At 51.3% G+C, this 26,435-nt stretch overlaps 1 protein-coding gene across 1 annotated transcript in view; it reads right to left on the bottom strand.

Moving 5' to 3' along the window:
• Positions 1-25,730, bottom strand: part of slc9a5 (solute carrier family 9 member A5) — a 30,945-nt gene extending 5,215 nt beyond the window's left edge. Inside the window, exons 1-15 of the mRNA XM_023953783.2 lie at positions 25,372-25,730; positions 15,701-16,003; positions 15,453-15,616; positions 13,167-13,245; positions 12,920-13,097; positions 12,631-12,851; positions 12,357-12,559; positions 11,277-11,366; positions 11,130-11,200; positions 10,931-11,057; positions 10,030-10,121; positions 9,182-9,308; positions 8,859-9,008; positions 5,945-6,014; positions 5,337-5,465 (exon numbers count right to left, since the gene is read on the bottom strand). Coding sequence (XP_023809551.1) covers positions 5,337-5,465; positions 5,945-6,014; positions 8,859-9,008; positions 9,182-9,308; positions 10,030-10,121; positions 10,931-11,057; positions 11,130-11,200; positions 11,277-11,366; positions 12,357-12,559; positions 12,631-12,851; positions 12,920-13,097; positions 13,167-13,245; positions 15,453-15,616; positions 15,701-16,003; positions 25,372-25,621 — 2,254 coding nt within the window. The 5' untranslated portion in view covers positions 25,622-25,730. The remainder of the gene's footprint in view (positions 1-5,336; positions 5,466-5,944; positions 6,015-8,858; positions 9,009-9,181; positions 9,309-10,029; positions 10,122-10,930; positions 11,058-11,129; positions 11,201-11,276; positions 11,367-12,356; positions 12,560-12,630; positions 12,852-12,919; positions 13,098-13,166; positions 13,246-15,452; positions 15,617-15,700; positions 16,004-25,371) is intronic.
• Positions 25,731-26,435: the final 705 nt, after the last annotated feature.

A 26,435-nucleotide genomic window follows, 5' to 3' on the forward strand; every position in this document is an offset into this window, starting at 1 on the left:
TCCATCGGTACGTCTACGAGGAGGTCAATCTGTACGTCTACAAGGACGTCCATTGGGAAGTCTACGAGGAGGTCAATCTGTATGTCTACAAGGACGTCCATTGGGAAGTCTACAAGGACATCCATCACTACATCTATGAAAAAGTCCATCTGTACGTCTACGAGGACGTCCATCGGCACGTCTACGAGGAGGTCCATCGGCACGTCTACGAGGAGGTCCATCGGTACCTCTACGAGGACGTCCATCAATACGCCTACGAGGACGTCCAGCAGTACATCTATGAGGAAGTCCATCTGTACGTCTACGAGGACGTCCATCGGCACGTCTACGAGGACGTCCATCGGCACGTCTACGAGGAGGTCCATCTGTACGTCTACGAGGACGTCCATCGGTACGTCTACGCGGACGTCCATCGGCACGTCTACGAGGAAGTCCATCGGAACGTCTACGAGGACGTCCATCAATACGCCTAGGAGGACGTCCAGCAGTACATCTATGAGGAAGTCCATCTGTACGTCTACGAGGACGTCCATCGGCACATCTACGAGCAGGTCCATGAGTACATCTACGAGGACGTCCATTGGGAAGTCTACGAGGACATCCATCACTACATCTATGAAAAAGTCCATCTGTACGTCTACGAGGACGTCCATCGGCACGTCTACGAGGAGGTCCATCGGCACGTCTACGAGGAGGTCCATCGGTACCTCTACGAGGACGTCCATCAATACGCCTACGAGGACGTCCAGCAGTACATCTATGAGGAAGTCCATCTGTACGTCTACGAGGACGTCCATCGGCACGTCTACGAGGACGTCCATCGGCACGTCTACGAGGAGGTCCATCTGTACGTCTACGAGGACGTCCATCGGTACGTCTACGCGGACGTCCATCGGCACGTCTACGAGGAAGTCCATCGGAACGTCTACGAGGACGTCCATCAATACGCCTAGGAGGACGTCCAGCAGTACATCTATGAGGAAGTCCATCTGTACGTCTACGAGGACGTCCATCGGCACGTCTACGAGGACGTCCATCGGCACGTCTACGAGGAGGTCCATCTGTACGTCTACGAGGAGGTCCATCGGTACGTCTACGAGGACGTCCAGCAGTACATCTATGAGGAAGTCCATCGGTACGTCTATGAGGACGTCCATCGGCACGTCTACGAGGAGGTCCATCGGTACGTCTACGAGGACGTCCAGCAGTACATCTATGAGGAAGTCCATCTGTACGTCTACGAGGACGTCCATCGGTACGTCTACGAGGACGTCCATCAATACGCCTACGAGGACGTCCAGCAGTACATCTATGAGGAAGTCCATCTGTACGTCTACGAGGACGTCCATCGGCACGTCTACGAGGACGTCCATCGGTACGTCTACGAGGACGTCCATCAGTACGTCTACGAGGATGTCCATCAGAACACTAGGAGGAAGTCCATCAGTTCGTCCACGAGGACGTCCATCAGTACGTCTATCGGTACGTCTACGAGGAGGTCAATCTGTACGTCTACGAGGACGTCCATCGGTACGTCTACGAGGAGGTCAATCTGTACGTCTACAAGGACGTCCATTGGGAAGTCTACGAGGAGGTCAATCTGTATGTCTACAAGGACGTCCATTGGGAAGTCTATGAGGACATCCATCACTACATCTATGAGGAAGTCCATCTGTACGTCTACGAGGACGTCCATCGGCACATCTACGAGGAGGTCCATCAGTACGTCTACGAGGACGTCCATTGGGAAGTCTACGAGGACATCCATCACTACATCTATGAGGAAGTCCATCTGTACGTCTACGAGGACGTCCATCGGCACGTCTACGAGGAGGTCCATCTGTACGTCTACGAGGACGTCCATCGGTACGTCTACGAAGAGGTCAATCTGTATGTCTACAAGGACGTCCATTGGGAAGTCTACGAGGACATCCATCACTACATCTATGGGGAAGTCCATCTGTACGTCTACGAGGAGATCCATCGGTACGTCTACGAGGAGGTCAATCTGTACGTCTACGAGGAAGTCCATCGGTACGTCTACGAGGAGGTCAATCTGTACGTCTACAAGGACGTCCATTGGGAAGTCTACGAGGAGGTCAATCTGTATGTCTACAAGGACGTCCATTGGGAAGTCTACAAGGACATCCATCACTACATCTATGAAAAAGTCCATCTGTACGTCTACGAGGACGTCCATCGGCACGTCTACGAGGAGGTCCATCTGTACGTCTACGAGGAAGTCCATCGGTACGTCTACGAGGAGGTCAATCTGTACGTCTACAAGGACGTCCATTGGGAAGTCTACGAGGAGGTCAATCTGTATGTCTACAAGGACGTCCATTGGGAAGTCTACAAGGACATCCATCACTACATCTATGAAAAAGTCCATCTGTACGTCTACGAGGACGTCCATCGGCACGTCTACGAGGAGGTCCATCGGCACGTCTACGAGGAGGTCCATCGGTACCTCTACGAGGACGTCCATCAATACGCCTACGAGGACGTCCAGCAGTACATCTATGAGGAAGTCCATCTGTACGTCTACGAGGACGTCCATCGGCACGTCTACGAGGACGTCCATCGGCACGTCTACGAGGAGGTCCATCTGTACGTCTACGAGGACGTCCATCGGTACGTCTACGCGGACGTCCATCGGCACGTCTACGAGGAAGTCCATCGGAACGTCTACGAGGACGTCCATCAATACGCCTAGGAGGACGTCCAGCAGTACATCTATGAGGAAGTCCATCTGTACGTCTACGAGGACGTCCATCGGCACATCTACGAGCAGGTCCATGAGTACATCTACGAGGACGTCCATTGGGAAGTCTACGAGGACATCCATCACTACATCTATGAAAAAGTCCATCTGTACGTCTACGAGGACGTCCATCGGCACGTCTACGAGGAGGTCCATCGGCACGTCTACGAGGAGGTCCATCGGTACCTCTACGAGGACGTCCATCAATACGCCTACGAGGACGTCCAGCAGTACATCTATGAGGAAGTCCATCTGTACGTCTACGAGGACGTCCATCGGCACGTCTACGAGGACGTCCATCGGCACGTCTACGAGGAGGTCCATCTGTACGTCTACGAGGACGTCCATCGGTACGTCTACGCGGACGTCCATCGGCACGTCTACGAGGAAGTCCATCGGAACGTCTACGAGGACGTCCATCAATACGCCTAGGAGGACGTCCAGCAGTACATCTATGAGGAAGTCCATCTGTACGTCTACGAGGACGTCCATCGGCACGTCTACGAGGACGTCCATCGGCACGTCTACGAGGAGGTCCATCTGTACGTCTACGAGGAGGTCCATCGGTACGTCTACGAGGACGTCCAGCAGTACATCTATGAGGAAGTCCATCGGTACGTCTATGAGGACGTCCATCGGCACGTCTACGAGGAGGTCCATCGGTACGTCTACGAGGACGTCCAGCAGTACATCTATGAGGAAGTCCATCTGTACGTCTACGAGGACGTCCATCGGTACGTCTACGAGGACGTCCATCAATACGCCTACGAGGACGTCCAGCAGTACATCTATGAGGAAGTCCATCTGTACGTCTACGAGGACGTCCATCGGCACGTCTACGAGGACGTCCATCGGTACGTCTACGAGGACGTCCATCGGCACGTCTACGAGGACGTCCATCGGTACGTCTACGAGGAGGTCAATCTGTACGTCTACAAGGACGTCCATTGGGAAGTCTACGAGGAGGTCAATCTGTATGTCTACAAGGACGTCCATTGGGAAGTCTACGAGGACATCCATCACTACATCTATGAGGAAGTCCATCTGTACGTCTACGAGGACGTCCATCGGCACATCTACGAGGAGGTCCATCAGTACGTCTACGAGGACGTCCATTGGGAAGTCTACGAGGACATCCATCACTACATCTATGAGGAAGTCCATCTGTACGTCTACGAGGACGTCCATCGTCACGTCTACGAGGAGGTCCATCTGTACGTCTACGAGGACGTCCATTGGGAAGTCTACGAGGAGGTCAATTTGTATGTCTACAAGGACGTCCATTGGGAAGTCTACGAGGACATCCATCACTACATCTATGGGGAAGTCCATCTGTACGTCTACGAGGAGATCCATCGGTACGTCTAGGAGGAGGTCAATCTGTACGTCTACGAGGACGTCCATCGGTACGTCTACGAGGAGGTCAATCTGTACGTCTACAAGGACGTCCATTGGGAAGTCTACGGGGAGGTCAATCTGTATGTCTACAAGGACGTCCATTGGGAAGTCTACAAGGACATCCATCACTAAATCTATGAGGAAGTCCATCTGTACGTCTACGAGGACGTCCATCGGCACATCTACGAGCAGGTCCATGAGTACATCTACGAGGAGGTCAATCTGTACGTCTACAAGGACGTCCATTGGGAAGTCTACGGGGAGGTCAATCTGTATGTCTACAAGGACGTCCATTGGGAAGTCTACGAGGGCATCCATCACTACATCTATGAAGAAGTCCATCTGTACGTCTACGAGGACGTCCATCGGCACGTCTACGGGGACGTCCATCGGCACGTCTACGAGGAGGTCCATCGGTACGTCTACGAGGACGTCCATCAATACGCCTACGAGGACGTCCAGCAGTACATCTATGAGGAAGTCCATCTGTACGTCTACGAGGAGGTCCATCGGTACATCTACGAGGACGTCCATCAGTACGTCTACGAGGACATCCATCACTACATCTATGAAGAAGTCCATCTCTACGTCTACGAGGAAGTCCATCAGTACGTCCACGAGGAGGTCCATCGGCACGTCTACGAGGAGGTCCATCGGTACGTCTACGAGGACGTCCATCAATACGCCTACGAGGACGTCCAGCAGTACATCTATGAGGAAGTCCATCTGTACGTCTACGAGGACGTCCATCAGTACGTCTATGAGGACGTCCATTGGGAAGTCTACGAGGACGTCCATCAGTACGTCTACGAGGACGTCCATCAGTACGTCTATGAGGACGTCCATTGGGAAGTCTACGAGGACGTCCATCAAGACGTCTACGAGGACGTGGGTCAGGACATTTATGAGGAGGTCAACTCCATTTTTTTTTTTTTTTTTTAATCAGAGATGTGTTAGAAATGTGGAAAATGCAAAAACATTTGTGGTCACGTTCTTTGCTCAGGATTCTGGTTTGGACCAGGATTTGTTCAGACTATCTTTGGACTTCTGCTTTCTCTTTAGACTAAGGAATGGAACCAGCACACGGCTCCTCGCTGTGGTGTGATGTTTGTTAGGACAGAAGCATCAGAGCTGGTCTCCAGAGTCTAGACGTGCTTCTGAGCTGCAGCTTCACCTGATTTGGGCCGTTGCTTTGGTGTCTCTGCTTTGCGAGCGACAAAGGTGATCCCGACGTCTTCCTCCTTTTCCGGATCGGAATGTTCGGCTTTGTCCACCTCCGGCTCCACAGGAACAACCACCGGATCTGACACAGAAGAGGAGAACATGACTGAATGTCTGCTTTAGCGGAAACCGGTTTACAACGGTCACCTGGATTCAGCTTTTTGAGGAAAACGTCTACAACTTTCTTTTCTTTTCAACTTGAACTTTTCTAAAACGGTCTCTACCCTTCTGGATGAACGAGAGTCTTCTCAGATATTTGCTTTAGAGGCAAAGAGCAGAGCAGTGAAAGACTGAGAGGGTCTGGGGGAGGCCCAACATGAAGGCCCTGAGGAGGTCAACAAGTCTCTAAGGAGGTCCATGAGGAGGTCCATGAGGAGGTCCATGAGGAGGCCTTGGAGGAGGATCCTAAGGAGGGGATGTCACAGTTGGAGCAACCCTGAGCTGCCATCTTCAGCTCTTTTGCTTCATCCTCCTTCATTTATTCATGTTTTGATGCTACATGTTAAAATAATCCATGTCAGGTGTCAGACTTTCGTCGACGCCTCTTCCACTCGGTCATACCTTTGTCCTGCCAGCTGACGTTGCGTCTAGGTTTGTCTCCGCCCTCTTCTTTGACGTCGGATCCTCGACGCTTGAAAAAAAGAGAGAAAAACAGCAGATCAGGGGCCTCATTTATAAACGTTGCGTACGCACAAAAGAAGGCGTACGCCACTCTCTACGCAATAGTTGAGATTTATAAAAAGCAAACTTGAGGGGAAAATGTGCGGTCCTTCACGCAAGCTCTGACCCAGGTGTACGCACAAAAACGGGTGAAATGAGAAACGGCGACGCCATCGGCAGATGGAAGAAACACGTGAAAGTGAAAATGACAATACTGCCTCTCAGAAATAACATGAAGACTTCACAAAGCAAGTCTGACAATTAACAGCTACACCAACACCCGTTTGATCGATCAGCAGTCAAACAAACAAAACAATCAAACGAAAATTACAACAGAAATTCAAATGAACACTTATTTGCAGAAAGAAAAGTGAAATATGTTCTGCAATATTGGCATGTTGTGCAATTCATCCTCATAAATAATATAGTTAACAGAACAAAATAATGTACAAAACTGATATTCTCGTTAATGTGTCCGTCTGGTGGAGCAGACATAGGTGCAATTAGACAGACAGACGGATAGATAGAGAGAGATGCATTAATTGTCCACTGGGGAAAGTTGTTTTCATGGTAAAATATTTCTTCATAAGCTACAGAATTATGGTATTCATGCATATGCCTTTAGTTTGTTTTATTTTTGATAAAACAATGTATGGCGTATGTCTCAACCATTCAGAAAGCAACAAGAAATTACATTTGCGCTGATCAACTTCTCATTTCCACGTGGATTATTACCGACATCTGCAGCTTGTCAGATGTAATTAAATGGATGGAAATAAAATGCCCCATCACAATGCGACGCACAATGGCTGATCTTGCGCTCTTAGAAGATGTGGCAAATGGAAGAATTCGGAGTGAACGCATCTTTAGACAGCAAGGAGACTTGCTGGCAAACGAGGACGAGTGGTTTATGAGCCGGTTCCGACTTCCTCTGCGGGCTTTTGGGGGTGTGTCACCTGGTGCATCTGGCGCGTCGGTGTCCCGCTGCGCCTCAGTCACCACTCCACTTAAAAGGGATTCCCCAATTATTGCCGCCAGTCTCTCATCAGGAGGGGTCAGCTCCGGTGTCCCCCCCCCCCCCCCACACCCGTGGCAGACACGGGTGTGTGTGTGTGGGGGGGGGGGGGGGGGGGGTTCAGCGCTAGACGTTTTTTTGCCTTGACTTTGATGTCCGACCATTTCTTTTTTATTTCGGCCACGGTCCGAGGTTGTGAGGCTACAGCATTAACGGCGTCTGCCACCGTTTGCCACTCACGTGCCTTTTTGGCATTAGTAATGCCCACACTGTGTCCTCCAAACAACACTTTTCTCCTCTTTTCCACCTCGCCAACGATAACTTCTACTTCACATTGAGTGAAGTTACGTTTTTTTGATTTCCTCTCGGTGTTTGCCATGGTTTCGCAATCAATGAATATTCATTTGTGGGCGTTTCACGGACTATTTATGGGCAACTATGGGCGTGTCATGAAGCCGCAAAAGCTGCGCTGCATTTAGGATTGGTTGAGATTTATTAAGGGAAAGATGCGTAGGATGTGCGTGCGCACGGTTTTATAAATCCGAATATTTCTGTGCGTACGCACGTCCTATGTTTCATCCGTACGCCACTTCTGACGCAAATCCTACGCAAAGTTTTACAAATGAGGCCCCTGGTCATGACTGAACCCGACTGAGGAGAAATATGGAGGGAACACCAAAACAAGATAAGAAGTCTCAACTATGTCAAGGCGGAAATTCAAAAAGAATTTCAAACTTTCCCAACGAAACTCGTTTGGGGGAGGAGTTTAGAAACCTTTCTTTGGTTTGTTCCATCAGCTGCTAAGTTGTTGGTTCCAACATCCAGCAAAACCGCTGAATGATGCTGGTCATCAGGCTAATCACAGTTTGATGAGCTCCGGACCGCCTTCCTGCACGCCGTCTGTCTTGTCACAGTGAAGTTAAAGTCCCACTATCTGTCACACACCTAGGTGTGCGAAATTTGATCTCCGTATTTGACCCCACCCCTGGGGGAGCAGTGAGCTGCAGACAGACCCGCGCTCGGGAACCACTTGGTAGATTTACCCCTTAATGGTGAGTGTCAAGCAGGGAGGTGTTGGGAACCCATTTTTAGAGTCTTTGGTGTGACTCGGCCTGGATTTGAACTCCAGGACCAGGGGTTCAAATCCAGGAGTACCGTCAGAAACCAGAGCTGCTGTGGATCAGACACACTGAAACAAAACCAAATCCATTCAGCACCAAATCCTGACAAACCAAAAATCTGGATTCAAATCAACTCTATCTTGTTTTTATTTATTATTTTATAAGCTGCTTGAATGTGGGGTGAGAGAAAAGCAATGTCATCTGTGCTGTATGTCTTGTGCATGCAGCATAGTTGACAATAAAGCTGACTTTGACTTTGACTCTGAACTCATCTGAAATGAAGCCACTTCAAGAACTTTCCCTAAATAAAGTCTCAAACCAGACTTCCAACAAAGTCCGACTGTAGACCCAAGTTCAGCCTGGTGATCCAGAGTCACCTGTGTTCATGTGGAGGGGGTCTCACATCCAAACTGGGAGCTGCCCAGTGACCACAAACAGTGAGTGGACAAAACACTGCTGGCCATCAGGCAGTCAGAGTTGGAACCAACAACCCAACAGCTCAAGGTCTGTGTCACAAGCCAGGAGGACCCGTCCACAGAGAACCCTCCAAAAACCGGTCCACCAGCTGCTGTCACAGAACATCTTCAGACCGAAACAAGGAGCCAAGGACACCGACTAATTCCTGAAACCAAATGAGGGTTTTGTTTTCTGTGACAGTGTGGCGTTGAACCCTTGTCACCTTTTTCAGGCTGCGCTCCTTCTTGTGTCGTTTGTATCGAGTGGATTTGAACGTCTCCATGCGTCTCCTCATGTTCCTCTGGAACACCTCGCGGTCCTGACGCTCCTGCTCCCCCAGGGGCATGAAGTGACGGCTGTAGTGGGACTGGTACTGAACAGCAGAGGAGACACAGGTTCATGGAGGAGCAGCAGCGGAAACCCCGGCACCAGGACGGCGGCACATCCATGAACAGTCATGACCAAGCCTTTCATCCGTCTGAGGTCTCAGGACTCCTGAATCTCCTCGGAGCTCTCTAATCTCTGGGCTTGTGGTTCTTTGCTTACCCGCCTCCTGGGTTTGTACAGGTTTCCGGCGAGGACATGATGGGTCTCGGTGTCCTCCTCCACTTTGGCTCCAGGGACGTTGTCAATCACCTGAAGGTCCAGGCACACGCCACTGCCGTTCTCACGCCTGAAAGAAGACGTACCAGAAAACTAAACGCGGGCCAAGGTCAGTCTCAGTCCAAACAACGGTTTAGACTCGTGAGCTGAGGAAAGAGGCGGAGGAGCACGTCAAAAGCTCAGGACGGCGTCTCGTGGTTTTCAGATAGAAGTTTCTAATGGGGAACAGGAAATCGCCTTAGTGGTGGACTTCACTCCTTTACAGAAAATGTGTTTCCCTTCAGCCTCCGATGTTGAGAAACAGCATCACTGAGGTTGAGGTCATGGAGTTACCACATCTGCTCCAGAAACACCAAAAAGAGTTCAGGGAGCCAGGACAAAAATATTAATGGATTAGATTTATCTGGTCTTTTCCAGACACTCAAAGTTCTTCCCATGTGTCCATCGTTCATTCATACTTGGTGGTGGTAACTGCTGATGTACCACAGCTGCCCTGGGGCAAACGGACAGAGGCGTGGCTACCAGTTGGCGCCTACGGCCATTCTGACCATCACCGGGACATTCATGCACATTCACACACCAGTGGAGCCGCACTGGAGGCAGGGAGGGGGAAGTATCTAGCCCAAGGACACAACAATAGGTGACTGGGGCCGCCAACCACGAGCCGCCAACCGCCTGTGCCACTACCGTCCAATGGATAACTATGAAAGTAAAGATGGTGGGACGGACGGACGGACGGACACCCTTGATGCTTCAGCAGAACGTCTGTGTTGTGGAGGGAAGTAACTTACAGGTAGTTGGTGACGTTGGTGACTTCTGGGAAGGAGGCTCTGCTGGCCATGGAAGGCAGAGACAGTCTGGCTGAGGTCAGGACGTTCCCCCCCTGCCAGGAACACACAGGTTCAATGAAGATGACGGTCCGGACACGCCTTAAAGTCGGTCTGCAATTACGTCATTTCTGTTATGAAATGAAGATTTTCTGTGGTGACGCCAAAAGGGAAAGCCAGACACGGAGGTGGGGTTATGATGATGTGGGGCACTGAAGGAACCTCACTTGACCACAAAGACTGTATAAACAATGAGAATCCCTTCTCCCCTAAACAAATAAAATCCGTCTTTCTTTCTGTCATTTCTGTGGTTTGTTTGATGTAAACAGACAAATAAATCCAACATGTTAAGACAGTGAAGGGGGGGGGGGGGGGGGCAAATACTTTTGGTTTAATCACAGTTATGGAGCAGTCTTAATGGGAACTGCCTGCAGTCCTGGTTAATAGACTGTGGCTGTATTTGTTGTGAAACATCTCCACCTGCTGGCTGTCAGAGGAGCTGACAGAACCTGGAGACCCCCCCCCCCCCGCTTATGTTTTTCATTCATTTGTCACTAAAGTTCCCTCTCTCACAGTGTTTCCATGGCAACCGGATGAAGCTGAGCTCTGATGCAACATTTAAAAACCAGCTCATCCTTTCTTCAAACATTGATTGAATTGAAATGTGAATACAGTTGGTGGGTTGTGGTGAGCGCCGTCTAAAGGTCAACCTCCCAGCTGAGGACGACAGCCACGGACCGAAGCCTCTCCAGGTCTACAGAACCGTAAAGCAAATGAGACCGTGGCCACGGCGGAGCTCCACCCTCACACCTTAGAGCAGACTTCATCAGGTGGGGAGCGGGTCCGCGTTGGCAGGTTCTGGTACCTGGTCAATGACGCTGATGGCGTCCCGGATGTTGATCTTCTGGTACGCCTCCCACAGTTCGCTCTTCCGGTACACGGACTTCCTCAGCAGCAGTTTGCTCAGGTAGTTCTTATCGAACTGCTCCCACCTGCACACAAACGGGGTCATGGGCTCCGGCGGTCACGGTGACGGAACGCCATCAGGGGGAGGTGGAACTCACTTGTCTCTCCAGTGGTGGTACCCCTGCAGTCCTGCAATGTCCTCCACCGCTGTCAGGATGTGGTCGAAGGCCTGGAACCGCAGAGAAGAAGGACTTCAGTTTGGCTGGAACGGCCTTGACAACGGGAAGCAGAGGAGGAACACTCACCCTCTCGTGGATCTCCTCGTTGATGGTGGGCTTCCGGTTGGTGGAGCGAGGAACTTTGAGCCACTTCACCAGCGGTTTGATGGTCAGACCCTAAAACCAGAAGCAGGATCAGACGGTTCCTGTGGGACAGTTTCAGATCATCTGGATCAAGCCTGAGCAGATGAGCGTCAGAGGAACAGTTGGCCGTTTCACAAGTCCCTTTACACAAAGTAAACCATCTTCTTTAGCAGTTTTTGTACATCGCCGCTCTGTCCTGGGGGAGGATCCCTCCTTCATGTGGACACCCCTGAGGCTTCTTCTATTTCCCCCCAGAATTTTTTCAGAGTTTTTCCCCCCAGATGAAACTCAGATCTTCCTCCTCCGGTTCCAACAGACACCTGGAGATGAAAGGAAAGCATCTTGGGCTGAACCTCCCCAAGACAGAAGAACTGGTCTTTTCTGTCAGTCTCTCTGTTCTCCATCATGTTCAGATCTTCATGAATCGTCCTCACAAAGGAAACCAAGACTTGGTCATCATTACTGCCGTCTGACCATCAGACAGAACATTTCTCATGCGTGTAGATCTTCTCTGTGCGGTTTATCCTGCTCATCTTCTGGTGCAGGACCTGGTCTTCTCCAGCTCGAGTACTGTGATGGTACCGGGGGGAAGACTCCAGCATCTGCCGATGATCCAGGATGCAGCTGCAGGGCCCCACGTCTCCAGTAGCTGCTAGCATCAGATTCAACTGACATTCAGAGCAGCAAACTCCACCGCCCCTCTGTACCTGGATGCTCTGGTCCAGGTGTGTGCCGCTGCACCACCCTACGCTCAGGTCAGAAGCTAAACTTCTCGGCTTTCTGATCCCACTGTGTTGGAATGGCCTGTTCATCTCAGCAGACACAATAATCTTAATCCTAATGTACGAGAAAAGATGAAAACTGAATTATTTCACAACTTTCCGTGTTGGTTGAGACATTTTCCTCGCGCCACTTCACTACAGATGACCTGGACCTTTGTAGCTTCGTTACTCGTATGTTAGGAAACAAAGCGGCCGCTAAACAACTAAATCTAACTTTACTGCCAGGAGGTGGCGCTCTCACCTGGAACATGACTGTGAAAAAGACCACCACGATGGTTGTGGCCACGAAGTAGTCCTTTGCTTTGACCTTTTCTGCATCCAGGAGCACCACCAAGGCGAATGCCACTGCCCCCCGCAGGCCGCCGTAGGACATCACCACCTGGTCGATCTTTTCCAACGGTACGAGGCGGAAGCGGTTGAGAACCCAGGTCTGACCAACCACTCCTGAGAAAAGAGGTCAACCGTAAAACAGCTGAAGAGGTTGGGTGATTTCCGATGGAAGAGGAGGGACTGACCCACAGCTCTGAAGACGAAGATGAACACCAGCGTGCAGGACACCAGGCCCGTGTCCCACGCCCACTTCGACTTGTCCACAGCTGAGATCCCCAGGAAGATGAAGATGATGGTCTCAGCGATGCTGGCCAGAGTCTTCATGGTGTACTTGACTGTTGTCCGAGACTTCTGCGAGATGTTGGCCTCCACGTACTTGTTGGCTCCAATGCCGCAGAAGGTCATTCTGTCAATAGAGACGTTTCTTCACATTGTCTAGAACAAGATGGCAGCCTTCCTGGTCGGTGAACTCACGACAGAATGGCGGACAGTGAGAAGAGCTCCGCGGTCAGGTACGCCAGGTAGACCAGCAGAAATACGAAGAGCGGCTCGATGATGCGGACCTTCTTGGTGAAACGCGTGATGAAGCCGAGGAGGACGGCAAAGACCAGACCCACCAGAGTCCCGCCGATGCTGACGATGAGGAAGGAAGCTGGGGGAGAGAAAGGGGTGAGTCCCGGCGATCAGGATAACGCTGAAACGATTGCGTCTTTGGACCCACCGACTCCTTTGAAGTAGTCTGCTGTCTGGACGTTCTCCGGTCCCACCTCCACAAACGAAATGTAGACTTTGTACAAAACCTGCAGGAGACATCCGGGAGCTTTCATCTTCTGAAACTGCCCCCCGCCCCCCACCCCCATCATCAGCCTTTATGACAGGACCCCCCCCCAGCCCAAATATCAACAAATCATCTAAAGGATCAGGCTGAGCGTTCCATGAAAGCTTCCAAAAGCATTCATAGATCACCAACCAGCGCGTCCCATGACGTTGTCATGGCAACAATGAAGCAACTGAACTTTCCTTCAGACACAAAAACCTTTCATGAAAAAACCTCATAACCCTCCTGAGGTCAGAGGAGGATAAAGGTCAAGAATCTAAAGGGAGATGCAGCTTTTATGTCCAGAGATCCACCAATCGACGGGGTTCTTCCAGAGGATCCCCCAAAAGGAATCCCAGAATCCTCGGTTCTTCTACCGGTCCACCGGTGAACACCGTTGAAGTTTACACGCCGCACCATCAAGTTACCCAAACTCTCTACCCTTATCAAACTGTTGCCGTGGTAACGGGCTAAATGCAGTGTCTTCAGAGAACTGCCACACCCACAGCAGATGTGACGGTAGGAACCCGGGGTTTGCTCGAGTGTCGCCATGGTAACCTCCAAAACAGGTCAGTGGCGGTTTTGGTTGTAGCCATTTTATTACTTTAAAAAAAAGATTGGTCACATGACCTTTGACCTTTGTGGGGGCTGATGTCGACCGTCGTGTGTCAAAGCTGTCTAACCCCTGCAGACACGTTCATGAGACCGTCCGTGTGCCCCCACCACCAGAATCTGCTCTCTGAGGAAAACGAGGTCCATCCCCGAGGTCTCCTTCAGGCGTGGGGGTCACGGCTGCAGAAATCCCCCCTGCTTTGTTCCACTTCTTGCAGGGATTAGCTCATATTCTGAGTGCTGCTGAGGATTACAGAGCAGCAGGTAATCTGCTCACAGATGATTAGTTTCAGCCGCTGAGCGAAGGTGGCGGTTTTGTTCTGATGGAGAAACGCAGATGTTCCCAGCAGAAAGTGGCTTCTCACCTGTTATCACAGCCCTCGCTGCTGACGTCACATAATAACTCCGCCGCGGATACAAGGGTCACACAGCGTGCACGCCGATTACTCATTATGGGCTCATTATTGCCTTTCTGTCAGTCGCCACAGTAACTATTACCCACCATGACAGCAGGTCTCTCTGCCCCTGCCTTCTTATTTCACTGTGTGCGTGCGTGTGTGTGCACGTGTTGAGATTCCCATCTGGATCTGGGTTCTGACTCCAGACCAGACGTGCAGCTCCAGACCTACATCACCGCCGCCCTGGTTTGCAGAGACCACGTCTCTGGATCAGACTACGACACTGACGGAGGGTTTGTCTCTAGGAAAAAGCCTTAAGGGAATCTGATGGGGGGGGGGGGGTGCTTATTAAACTATTGACTGTATCTGAAAACTGGACTGAGTGGCCCCGCCCCCCTGGTGTTCCAAACAGGAAGTACCCGCAGAGTTCTATAGAGAAATAAACAGCTGTTCCTCAGCCAGAAGAATCATTCCGGCTCTGAAACCTTTTCCTAACATCTTCTAGATAATCATAATCCTTTTTTTAGGATTTTTTTCTGTACTTCAAGTTATTCAAGTTCTAAACTGACCAATCCAATGCCTCAATTAAAAGTAGGCGGAGCCTGCTGGCCCGCACGAGGACCAGAGGCCTCCTGTTTGGTCCAAAACAGAGTTCAGGTGAGCTTTCACACCTGCAGAACCAGAAGGACCATCAGATGAAACCACAGCATCATCAGACCAGAACCAGATGTGGATCAGACCAATCCCCAAAACTGGATCAGTCTAAAACCAGACATGGATCAGACCAGAAGCAGATCTGCCAGAGTCTCTTCAGAGCAGGCCCTGTGGTCACTGGGTTGAGACGCTTGTCTGTCAGTGAGTTGGTTGGGGTCAAATCCTGACCTTCTGTTCCTCTGAACTGATAATATAATATGGAGCTTCAGACTAAAGGTCTCGATAACCCTAGAATGTTCCCCGTGTTCCTGAAACACATAAAAAACAAAACATGTTGCTTCCAGGACCAAAAACGCCAAACTTGACCGTTTCCCGTCTTCTGCACATATCAGATATTTTACAGAAACTTTCTGCAGACACAGATGGTCTTGTGTGCATAAAACGTCTCAGCGTTCCTCAGTTTGACCTCTGGTTTCGTCACCAACAGCCAAAAACCTTCCAGAGTTCCAACAGCAGCGTGTCTTACCACAGTGACGGCATCGTTGAGCAGCGACTCTCCGAACACGATGATGAAGAGCATTTCATTGATGTGAACCTCCTCGAACACGGCCAGCACCGCCACGGGGTCCACGGCTGAAATCAGGGCGCCAAACAGCAGGAAGTCCATCAGGTCCGCCTGCACGCGCCCGTCTGCGAAGGCAAACACAACGTCACTGCAGACCATCAACATGTTCAGGACACGCAGGAAACCCCCCCTAGACCCCATTCACTAACCTATGACCCCCAGCAGTTTGGCGGCGTACAGACAGAAGCCCGTGCAGAAGGCGTTCCACAGCGTCCCCACCACGGCGTACATCAGGATGGCCCCCAGGTTGTCGAAGAACAGACGCGCCGGCATGAAGTATCCGGCGTCGCCCACGATGGTCGGCAGTAGGAACAGGAAGAAGAGGGCGGGTTCTAGCTGGTACAGCTGCTTCTTGCTGGCTATGAGGACCACCCCCCCCAGAACCAGACCCAGTAGGATCAGCATACAGCTCTCTGGAACCACAGTGGTGAACCGCTGGGAGAAGTGGAACACTGTGGAACAACAAGACTGAGTCGGTCGGTCTGGTTCATCAACCATCTCTTGTCTCAGACCCCCCCTTGGCCTTCGCTAAACCCAAAGTAAAAGGACCCAAAATCTTTCTGGGGGTAATTTTAATAATTTCATAGTAACGAGGATGAACATTTATGAAGAACTTCCATCTAAAAATATTTTTAAAAACATTCAGCTCCTCTGATGATTACCGAGTCCAACCCTGCATGAGAAACACGGCTTTGAACCCAAGACCAGAATCGTTTTTTCTGCCGTCACACTGAAGTAGATAAAGACTGATTTGGCTGAGTGGTTCCATGGTGGCGTGACGTGGCTCCAGTCACTTTAGTTTTAAGATCAGCTTCAACAAGGAAGTGCGATTTGTTTCCTGTTGGGTCTGTTTGTTCATTTTGGGGAAAGTACGGGGATCAAACAGCCACAACGCCGGAAAAACGGCGTCCACTGCACCAAATACAATTATTGCACAACATCACCTCCATTCTGGTTTTAGATTCAGTTCTGGATGGTTGCATCATCAGCTGTTAGCTAACCAATGATGCTAACGATGACTATTAACACATGGATTCTATTAACTTTACGGAAGTAGATCTGATAAATGCGAAGAAGAAAAAAAGAATTTCAAGAAGTTCATGACTCAGAGGAGGCGATGAATCATCACGTCTCGTCTGATTGGTCCAAATGTTTTTGTCTCTGCAGACGGTGAAACAAATTTACAAGAAAAAAAACACAAGAAACGAAAGTTTGACTTCATGTCACAGACGGATCCACGGAAGGTCTGTCATCAGTCACAACAGACACACACATACACAAACACACACAAAGACACACACACAAACACACAAACACACACACAAACACACAAAGACATCGACTTGCACACCCAAACACACACACAAACACACACCCACACAAAGACACACCCAAACACACACACGGACGCAAACAATGACTCACAAGCAGACAGACACACAAACACAGACTCAAAAACTCAGAAACACAGAGATATACAGAAACACACATTCTGGCTTCTATTGTCAGTTTATGCACAGACCTGAACCTTAATCATCCTAACCACCGATAACCAACCCGCCAATAACCAACCCGCCGATAACATGGACACTGACTCATCAGAAGGACAAACACGTCACACAGTTTGACAGTTAGCATCAGAGTGTTAGCATGAAAGGGTAACAGGTGTGCTCTTCTGTTTTGGAGCAATGGAGGCAGAGCCAGAGGAGTGAGAGGAAGAGGATGAGGACGAGGAAGGCCAAGGACCGTCATCTCTGATGACATCTGAGACACTTTGGTTGATCATGTAGTCAACCAAATATTGAAATATTGAGATCAGCCGTAAACAAACGAGCTGCAGCAGAGAGCAGATGATCTCCTGAAGGGGATTTTCTTATTGATTATCATGAAGTGCTGGTTCACTCATTATTTTTAATCCGTGCTTTTCTTCTTGGCGGGGCGGAGCAGGAAGAAGGGTTAGGTTAGGCTAACAGGTGCCAACAAGAACATTTAGGCGTGGATGCAGTTAGAATCCATGGAGCAAAGCTTCAGTCTGCATCTTTTCCTCATGTAAACATGTGGGAATAACTTCAGCCTTTATTCTGTCTGGACACCACTGGAAACATGAATCCACCTGATTGTTTACGCGGTTCCTCAGGACTGAGCGGCATTTCTGCATCCGTTAGCTCACACACCGTCCCAGAGCCGTGGTTCTACCGGGAGAACATCGGCATGACCACCGATCTCCATCGGAAGGGGCGGAGCATTCTGAACGGCGTTTACATGACGCCCTTTTATTCTGATCAGGCGTTCATTCCGATCACTTCTGTCCGTGTAAACGCAGCTAGTGTTCAGCTGTTCTTACGTCTATTCATATGATGGTTTGTGTCATTAGAAAACACAATCACATTTATAAATAAATGGGAAATATAACTTTATTTGGAATGGAAAGTTGGAAAGGCTAAACTTACCGTCATTGAAAGTGTCCCCACCGGGGGACAGTCTACCAGTTGTCCCCAACTTACCCCCTTCCTCATATAATCCCATAATAGGGTGAGGGGGTGGGGGGGTTTAGCCTGCGATGCACCTTGGGGGGGGAGTGGTCCCCCTCCCGTGGTTGCCGTATGCAGTGGGCCCCCCCTCTCTCGGTTTTATTTGCACCTTAGACGTGTAGGGCCCTTGGTAGGGGGGAGTGCTTGGACATCACTGCCAGTAAGCAGTAGACCTGTCCTTTTAGCACCCTACCCGCCAATTTTACCTGCACCCCCTTAGTACACACACCCTTCACCCTTCAAAATATACATTCCAACATAAACACACACACATGCACACACACACCCTCACAAACACAAACACATTTCGCTAGGAAGGTGGGACCTTGGACCATCTGTCCCCTACCCAATCCCTGGTAGGGGGTATGGCGGCCGTGTCCCCTGGCTGCTGGTTTCCTGGGCCCGGCGGCCCTCTCTGAGCTTTCCGGCAAGGCCAGAAGCCGGGGATCATATCACACCTGAGCCGGGGGTGTCTGTGTCCCTGTGGTGTGGATTCTGGTCCTTGCCCCCGGGCGCTGGGCCTCGCCAAATTTCCAACTGTGGCCGAGCCTGGTCGGGCCATGTTTACAACACCCCTCGTGCCCCCCCCCCCCCCTTTCCCCGGGGTGCTCCCTTCTGGACCAACCGTGGGCCGGGTGGGTGGCAGCCTGAAGCGCGGAGCGGGTCACCCTTGGGGGGGTCCTGGCTCGTACCTGGGGTTGGGGCGGGGGGATGCCAAAAACTCCTGGGTGGTGATGAGGTGCTCGTCTGGGGCTGTGGGCACCCTTCTCGGGTGGGGCCCTGCGTTTGGCTCTTCCGGCGCGGCGGGGGGCTGCTGTCCTGGTTGGGCTGGGGCGGCGCTCTCTTTCCCCCCCGTGCTTCCCTGCTCTCTGGCTCTGGGGGCCTCGCAGCGGTCCTGCTGATCCTGGCCTGGGTGGCGGACGTGATCACCCGGGGGGCGGTTGTTCTCTGCCTGCTGCCGTGTGGCATTGGGGGCTTCTGGCTGCAGCGGCTGCTGCGGCGGGGGTCTTGGTGTGGGCTGGTCACTCCCCCTCCTTCTTTTCACATTCCATCATCCATTTTAGAAGAACATAAAAACTCACCTGAGCACAGGTGTTAGCTCACCTTTGCACTAAGAGTTTGCGTGATTGAATGAAATATCTCAAACTAGTTTGTTTAATGGCATAAGTATGCATGTGTGAACACTATCTGTTTTGTGTACATGTTGACATGTGGACATTTTAACAGCTATTAGGTGTGTTGATAACATTTGAGTGTGTGTGTGGACAGGCCCCGCCCTTTGAGATTTGTATTACATCTGAACCTCACCGTAATGATAAACATCCAGCAACCTGTTGCTTTATGCTGCTTCATGGTTTTATCCCACTTCCCCTCCTATTATCACCCCCTACCCCCCCTCTCTCTAACGTCCCTCTCTCTTCTTCCCCTCTTTCCTTTTCCGTCCGGTCCAACACCAAAGATTTTCAAACATGATTGAAATTAATAAAATTCCAAAAGGGGTTTATTCAGTCATACCTCTGGTTTGTCTGAAGATTAATAACCCCTCTTGTTAAAGTAAAATATGTCCAACACAAGAGGCCCTCAGCTCTCATCTGCCTGCCTAGCTGTTGGACAGGACAAGTTAAAAAAAAGGAATGGAAAGGTTCATTTTGCAGGAGAATTGAGGAGTTTTGCCCATTGTGTGTGTTTTTATGGATTTGTATGTAGAGTTCTGAGAATATGAGTCATGCTTTCAGAAAATGTAAGTAAACAATTAAGAAAAACTGCAACATGCTAACCATGCGTCTGCATTACCTGGAGACTGCGCAGACATGCATTCTCTGCAGAAATCTGCTGCAGTCGCTGCATGCACAGACTGCCAAAATCCACAAACAGCTGCAACATCACATCCCCGTCCTCCACCCAAACCTGCAGTGGAGCCGCATCCAGAAACCCGTGCAGGGTCGAAAAACTAGTGGGCTGTTTGCATTACCACCGGTGTCCACTAGGGAGAGCTGCAAAGTCCATCCAGATGTACAGGACGTGAACAAAGTTGGTGTTAGAAAGTCATGACCTGGTCATTCTTGCTTCAGTGCGCCGCCTACTGTTCACTTTGATGAGTTTTTTGCTCCACTCAGGGTTTAGCAGTGAATTCACACACCAACTTCAGGCTGTTTGAGTCCAAACCATCACCGATCATCGTCTGTGGTTCCACACAGAAGATGATCGGTGCAAAAGATAAAGTCTGAAGATTTTGCTCTGGAAATGTTTCTCCAGCAGAAAGTCCTCAGAGTTTCTCCCCGTCTGCTGTGTGGAAGGTTCTGGACGGATTCCATCCAGAACCAGCAATGCAGGAGGACGCTCTCATGAAAGAACTCTAAGGTCTTCAGCTCAGAAGACCAGACTCTGAGCTCGCTTCCAACACAAAGACATGTGAAGAAAATAGAACTTTTTCAAATGAAACTCCTAGAAGGTACGGACAGAAAATACTGCAAGCTCAAAGAAAGTGTTGGCACAAACTAGCAAAAAAGCTCAAACAAGCAAGAACAGGAAGTTAGCATAAATTAAGCAAGCGACAAAATGCATTAGTTAAAGCGTAGAAGTTAGCATGGGTCAGGTACAAAGCTCAAACGTCAAAATAGTAGCGTCAAAGAAATCAGCAAAGCTAGGTGAAGAAGTCTGTGGCTGCATTAGTTCAAAACAACAGAAGTCATTTCTTTGATAGACCACACGCAGAGAACAGCGCTGTTGGAACTACGATAATCGCGTAAACGTTTGGAAAGTAATTCAAAGAACGTGTTATTTTGTTACCGTAATATATCAGTGTTAAAGGGTTCATACGATTTGGTGAAATAATAGTAATCAAATAATAATTAGGTAAACCTGATAAAGAAAGTTGTAAAAATGATTTGATATTTCTCAACTAAAAATCTCCTTTGACTTTGTAAAATGACACTTGCTTATATTTCTACCATTTTGTTAAGGTGGACCGGATACAAATCGCTGAACAAAGAGGGTAGCTAGCATAGCATGACGGTAAGTTTAGCCTTAACCTGAGATAGAAACATCGTCAAGCTCCATTAAAGTTATAACATGGAATGAAGGAAGGGTTTGTGGAATGTAGCATGGATCCTTAGCGTGGAGTGTCAGCGTGGAGCCTTAGCGTGGATCCTTAGCGTTAGCGTGGAGCCTTAGCGTGGAGCGTCAGTGTGGAGCCTTAGCGTGGATCCTTAGCATGGAGCCTCAGCGTGGAGCCTTAGCGTGGAGCCTTAGCGTGGAGCGTCAGCGTGGAGCCTTAGCGTGGAGCCTTAGCGTGGAGCGTCAGCATGGAGCCTTAGCGTGGAGCGTTAGCGTGGAGCGTCAGCGTGGAGCGTCAGCGTGGAGCCTTAGCGTGGAGTGTGGAGCCTTAGCGTGGAGCGTCAGCGTGGAGCCTTAGCGTGGAGCGTTAGCGTGGAGCGTCAGCGTGCAGCCTTAGCGTGGATCCTTCGCATGGATCCTTAGTGTGGAGCGTTAGCATGGAACCTTAGCGTGGAGCGTCAGCGTGGAGCCTTAAGGCCCGTACACACCGGGACGAATAATCGCCAGGCGTTATTCGCCACGTTTTTTGTGTTCATACCCAGGCGATTTTCGCTGACGATGAGCCGAGCGAACATGCAATTTCATTCCCTGACATTAGATGGCGCTTAATGTAAACAGAAATACTCCTGTACACAAGGTGGCGCTGCGCAACTTTACGCTTCTTAAAGTCGCTTTTCACTCAGAAGAAGAGAGCAAGTATTTACGCGCTTGTCAGAATCAAACAAAGAAAACATGAATATTTCAAGCATCAGTAGCTCCAACTGGTGCTTGGTTCGGGGATATTTTATAATGTCCGTCATTATTTCTTCGCGGCAGTGTAGACGCTACTTGGCGTCTATCTTCTTCGCTGGTATGTGTGCTCAGCAAGGCAGTTTTGTGTTTGAGCCCCCAAGTTGTGTTTTACTGTAACTTCAGAAGCTCCAGACACGTGTGCAAAAGCGCCGTTCTCATTGGTCGAATAGATTTCGACGAAACGCCTTTTTTAAAAAGTGACGCTTTGACGCGTGGCGTTTTTTCGCGTCGGTGTGCACACTCACATTGGTGCCCTTTGTTTAGTCACGAGGCGTTAAACATCAGCGAATATCGCGGGCGAAATTCGTGGGCGAAATTCGTCCCGGTGTGTACGGGCCTTTAGCGTGGAGCCTTAGCGTGGAGCGTCAGCGTGGAGCGTCAGCGTGGAGCCTTAGCGTGGAGCCTTAGCGTGGAGCGTCAGCGTGGAGCCTTAGCGTGGAGCGTCAGCGTGGAGCGTCAGCGTGGAGCGTCAGCGTGGAGCCTTAGCGTGTAGCCTTAGCGTGGAGCGTCAGCGTGGAGCCTTAGCGTGGAGCCTTAGCGTGTAGCCTTAGCGTGGAGCGTCAGCGTGGAGCGTCAGCGTGGAGCGTCAGCGTGGAGCCTTAGCGTGTAGCCTTAGCGTGGAGCGTCAGCGTGGTGCGTCAGCGTGGAGCGTCAGCGTGGAGCGTCAGCGTGGAGCGTCAGCGTGGAGCGTCAGCGTGGAGCGTCAACGTGGAGCCTTAGCGTGGAGCCTTAGCGTGGAGCGTCAGCGTGGAGCGTCAGCGTGGAGCGTCAGCGTGGAGCGTCAGCGTGGAGCGTCAGCGTGGAGCCTTAGCGTGGAGCGTCAGCGTGGAGCCTTAGCGTGGAGCCTTAGCGTGGAGCGTCAGCGTGGTGCGTCAGCGTGGAGCGTCAGCGTGGAGCGTCAGCGTGGAGCGTCAGCGTGGAGCGTCAGCGTGGAGCGTCAGCGTGGAGCCTTAGCGTGGAGCGTCAGCGTGGAGCCTTAGCGTGGAGCGTCAGCGTGGAGCGTCAGCGTGGAGCGTCAGCGTGGAGCGTCAGCGTGGAGCGTCAGCGTGGAACGTCAGCGTGGAGCCTTAGCGTGGAGCGTCAGCGTGGAGCGTCAGCGTGGAGCGTCAGCGTGGAGCGTCAGCGTGGAGCGTCAGCGTGGAGCCTTGGCGTGGAGCCTTAGCGTGGAGCGTCAGCGTGGAGCGTCAGCGTGGAGCGTCAGCGTGGAGCGTCAGCGTGGAGCGTCAGCGTGGAGCGTCAGCGTGGAGCGTCAGCGTGGAGCCTTAGCGTGGAGCGTCAGCGTGGAGCCTTAGCGTGGAGCGTCAGCGTGGAGCGTCAGCGTGGAGCGTCAGCGTGGAGCGTCAGCGTGGAGCGTCAGCGTGGAGCCTTAGCGTGGAGCGTCAGCGTGGAGCGTCAGCGTGGAGCCTTAGCGTGGAGCCTTAGCGTGGAGCGTCAGCGTGGAGCGTCAGCGTGGAGCCTTAGCGTGGAGCGTCAGCGTGGAGCGTCAGCGTGGAGCGTCAGCGTGGAGCCTTAGCGTGGAGCCTTAGCGTGGAGCGTCAGCGTGGAGCGTCAGCGTGGAGCGTCAGCGTGGAGCCTTAGCGTGGAGCGTCAGCGTGGAGCCTTAGCGTGGAGCGTCAGCGTGGAGCGTCAGCGTGGAGCGTCAGCGTGGAACGTCAGCGTGGAGCGTCAGCGTGGAGCGTCAGCGTGGAACGTCAGCGTGGAGCGTCAGCGTGGAGCCTTAGCGTGGAGCGTCAGCGTGGAGCGTCAGCGTGGAGCGTCAGCGTGGAGCCTTAGCGTGGAGCGTCAGCGTGGAGCCTCAGCGTGGAGCCTCAGCGTGGAGCGTCAGCGTGGAGCGTCAGCGTGGAGCGTCAGCGTGGAGCGTCAGCGTGGAGCCTTAGCGTGGAGCGTCGGCGTGGAGCGTCGGCGTGGAGCGTCGGCGTGGAGCGTCAGCGTGGAGCCTTAGCGTGGAGCGTCGGCGTGGAGCGTCAGCGTGGAGCGTCAGCGTGGAGCGTCGGCGTGGAGCCTTAGGGGTAGAGCCGGGTCTTTCAACCATCACTGTGAGGAAAACTGAAACAGACTCTGATCTGCAGCTGAAGGTCTGAGGACGACTGTCGGACGCCGTCATCTGCTGGTGGGCGGACTCGTGGGAGGAAGAGCGTCTCCCGCTCACTCCTTTAGTAATCGTTCCTCAGTGCTACAGCCAAACCAAAATCAACTTTAAAGGACAAACAGACGTCAGCCGATCGATGGTCTGCTGGTCTCTGGGGTCTGGAGTTCCTCCGTCTGGAAGCAGATGCAGTTTCCTCTTTTGATCTTCCTCATGATTTATGAGGAAGACCTCTGCTGAGAGCAGCGGACGATAATGAGCTTTGGGTTTATGTTTGGACATCAGATCACTGCAGGAAGACTGTCAGGACGTATTTCCACTCATGAAAAAGGAGGTTTTCTTCCATGATCTAAGAAGCTTCAGGTAAAAGTTCTTTACTCACTGAGAAACCGTAGACAAAAATACAGAACCGTCGACGGAACCACAAACATCTACAAACACATGAACCTCCACATGAAAACACAGAAAAGCTGCTTCAGTCTCGTCTTTTCCATTTGTCTCAATCAGGATCTTTTTTTTTCTCCGTTCCTAAGAGAATTGAATTAATTTAAAGTCCAGACGTGAAAAAGCAGCTCAGCTGAGGAAGACTCCAAACGGGAAACGCGTCCAGCCTCTTTTCAGAGCGTTTCCCCTCCAACCTAACATTTCTTATTTTCCCTCCAATCAAAGTTGTTTTTCCTGGTTTTAAGGTATTTGAATATTTCACTTACCATGACTCAGCTTTTTCTCAGCTTTCACATGGATGAAACTAAATCACGCACAGTTTCAGCTGCTGTTCATTATTTAAATATTAAATATAAAATGTTTCTGTTGCACCGCTTATGCTAGGTTGGGGGTGTGGGGGGCTGTAAGCTAGTGGGAGACAGCGTAAACAGATGGATGATGGGAAATGAGAGCAGGCTTACTCCGCACCAACAGTCAACAACTTAGAGGTGAGTTTCTGAAGAACTTCTGCCGCTCTGCAGAAACATTGTTCTACAAATCCACACTTTGGGCTGAAAACTGCATCGTCATCATTAAGAGAACCGGGACCACCGGGAAGGCTTTAGAAACAGATCAGATGATCCGAGTTTAAACCAGAAAGTTCTGACCCAGACGGCAGGTTCCGTCAGTATCACATCCAAGAGCGCTCTAAGGAACCCTGAGGGTCGGAACCTGCTGGTTCTGGGCTGTAGTGGATCAAACAGACTCCTGTTAAAGTTCAGGAACTTCACAGTGATCCGGATCGGTTCTGGCTTCAGTTTACCCCACTGACGTGTCCCTGAGGGGGGGGGGTCACTAGGATGAACTCTGTCTGTCAGATCAGAGCCGGTCCCGTCTGACCCCGTCTCGTGCGCACGCGCGCATCACTCACAGATCTTGGCCGCGCTGGCGAGCAGCAGCCACACGGCGATGATGTAGGGCGTCTGCACGTAGCTCCACTCCCACTGGACCACCCGGTACCCGCCGCCGTGATGATGCTCCCCTCCCCGCTCCTCGTGCGCCGCGCCGCCGGCCGGATCCTCCGCCGCGAGCCGGGCCAGGGCGGCGGGAGCCGCGGTGCCGCGCGGGTCCGCGGCGGCGGCGGCGGTGAGCAGCAGCAGCGCGAGGCCGAGCGGCAGCATGACGACCGCGAAGCTGCGCGCGCTCACATCCCGCAGACCTTTATATACACACCGACTCGCGGAGGCAGGTGATGCGCGCGCACGCCCCCGCACGCGCCCGGGATCCGCCGAGACTTGAAGGGGGGTGTCACGTGACCCTCCGATTCAGCTTTAAAGAGACGGAGGCTGCAGGTGAGACTGTTGTGACGTCGGGATGAATCCCAGCCTGTGACGTCAGAGTCCACCTGAACGAGAAGAGGAACTTTGATGTTTGAACACTTCTGTCGTTCTCATTCTCTTATTTTAAACCAAATGATGCAGTAAATTCCCGCCCTGCTGAAGGTGCACAAGCAGTGCAACGCGCGCACACGCACGTTTATGCATGCGTGCGCACACACACACACACACAAACCCCCGTGTCTGCAACTGGACACTTGTTAAATTTCCTCACAAATGTTTAAAAGTGCTGACTCATGTTTCAGTTTGTTGAATTCCTAACGGTTTCCTGTAAAACTCATTTTATTTCCTGCAGACACTGTTCTGTGCTCAGCAGCGCCTCCTGTGGTCGTTCCTGCATTTATGAGACTATATTATAACTGTGGGTAGGGGGGGGGGGGGGGGGCAGAACAGACTCAGAAACCTTCAATCATGAATCTGCAGCTTCTTGTCGTTGATGGTTTACATTCAGGTTGAACGTCTTCTTTCCTCTCAGTCCACCTCTGGACCCGGTTCTGACCCGAAGCTTGGAGTTCTGTCAGAGGTGAGGTTGGTTTGGGGTGGGGGCCTTCAGTGTGACCCCCACACAGCAGCAGATTCCCTCTGAGGTGAACACAGA

This window comes from Oryzias latipes, chromosome 3 (genome assembly GCF_053564925.1).
Source record: "Oryzias latipes strain Hd-rR chromosome 3, Olatipes_Hd-rR_3.1".
NCBI classification, from domain to species: domain Eukaryota; kingdom Metazoa; phylum Chordata; class Actinopteri; order Beloniformes; family Adrianichthyidae; genus Oryzias; species Oryzias latipes.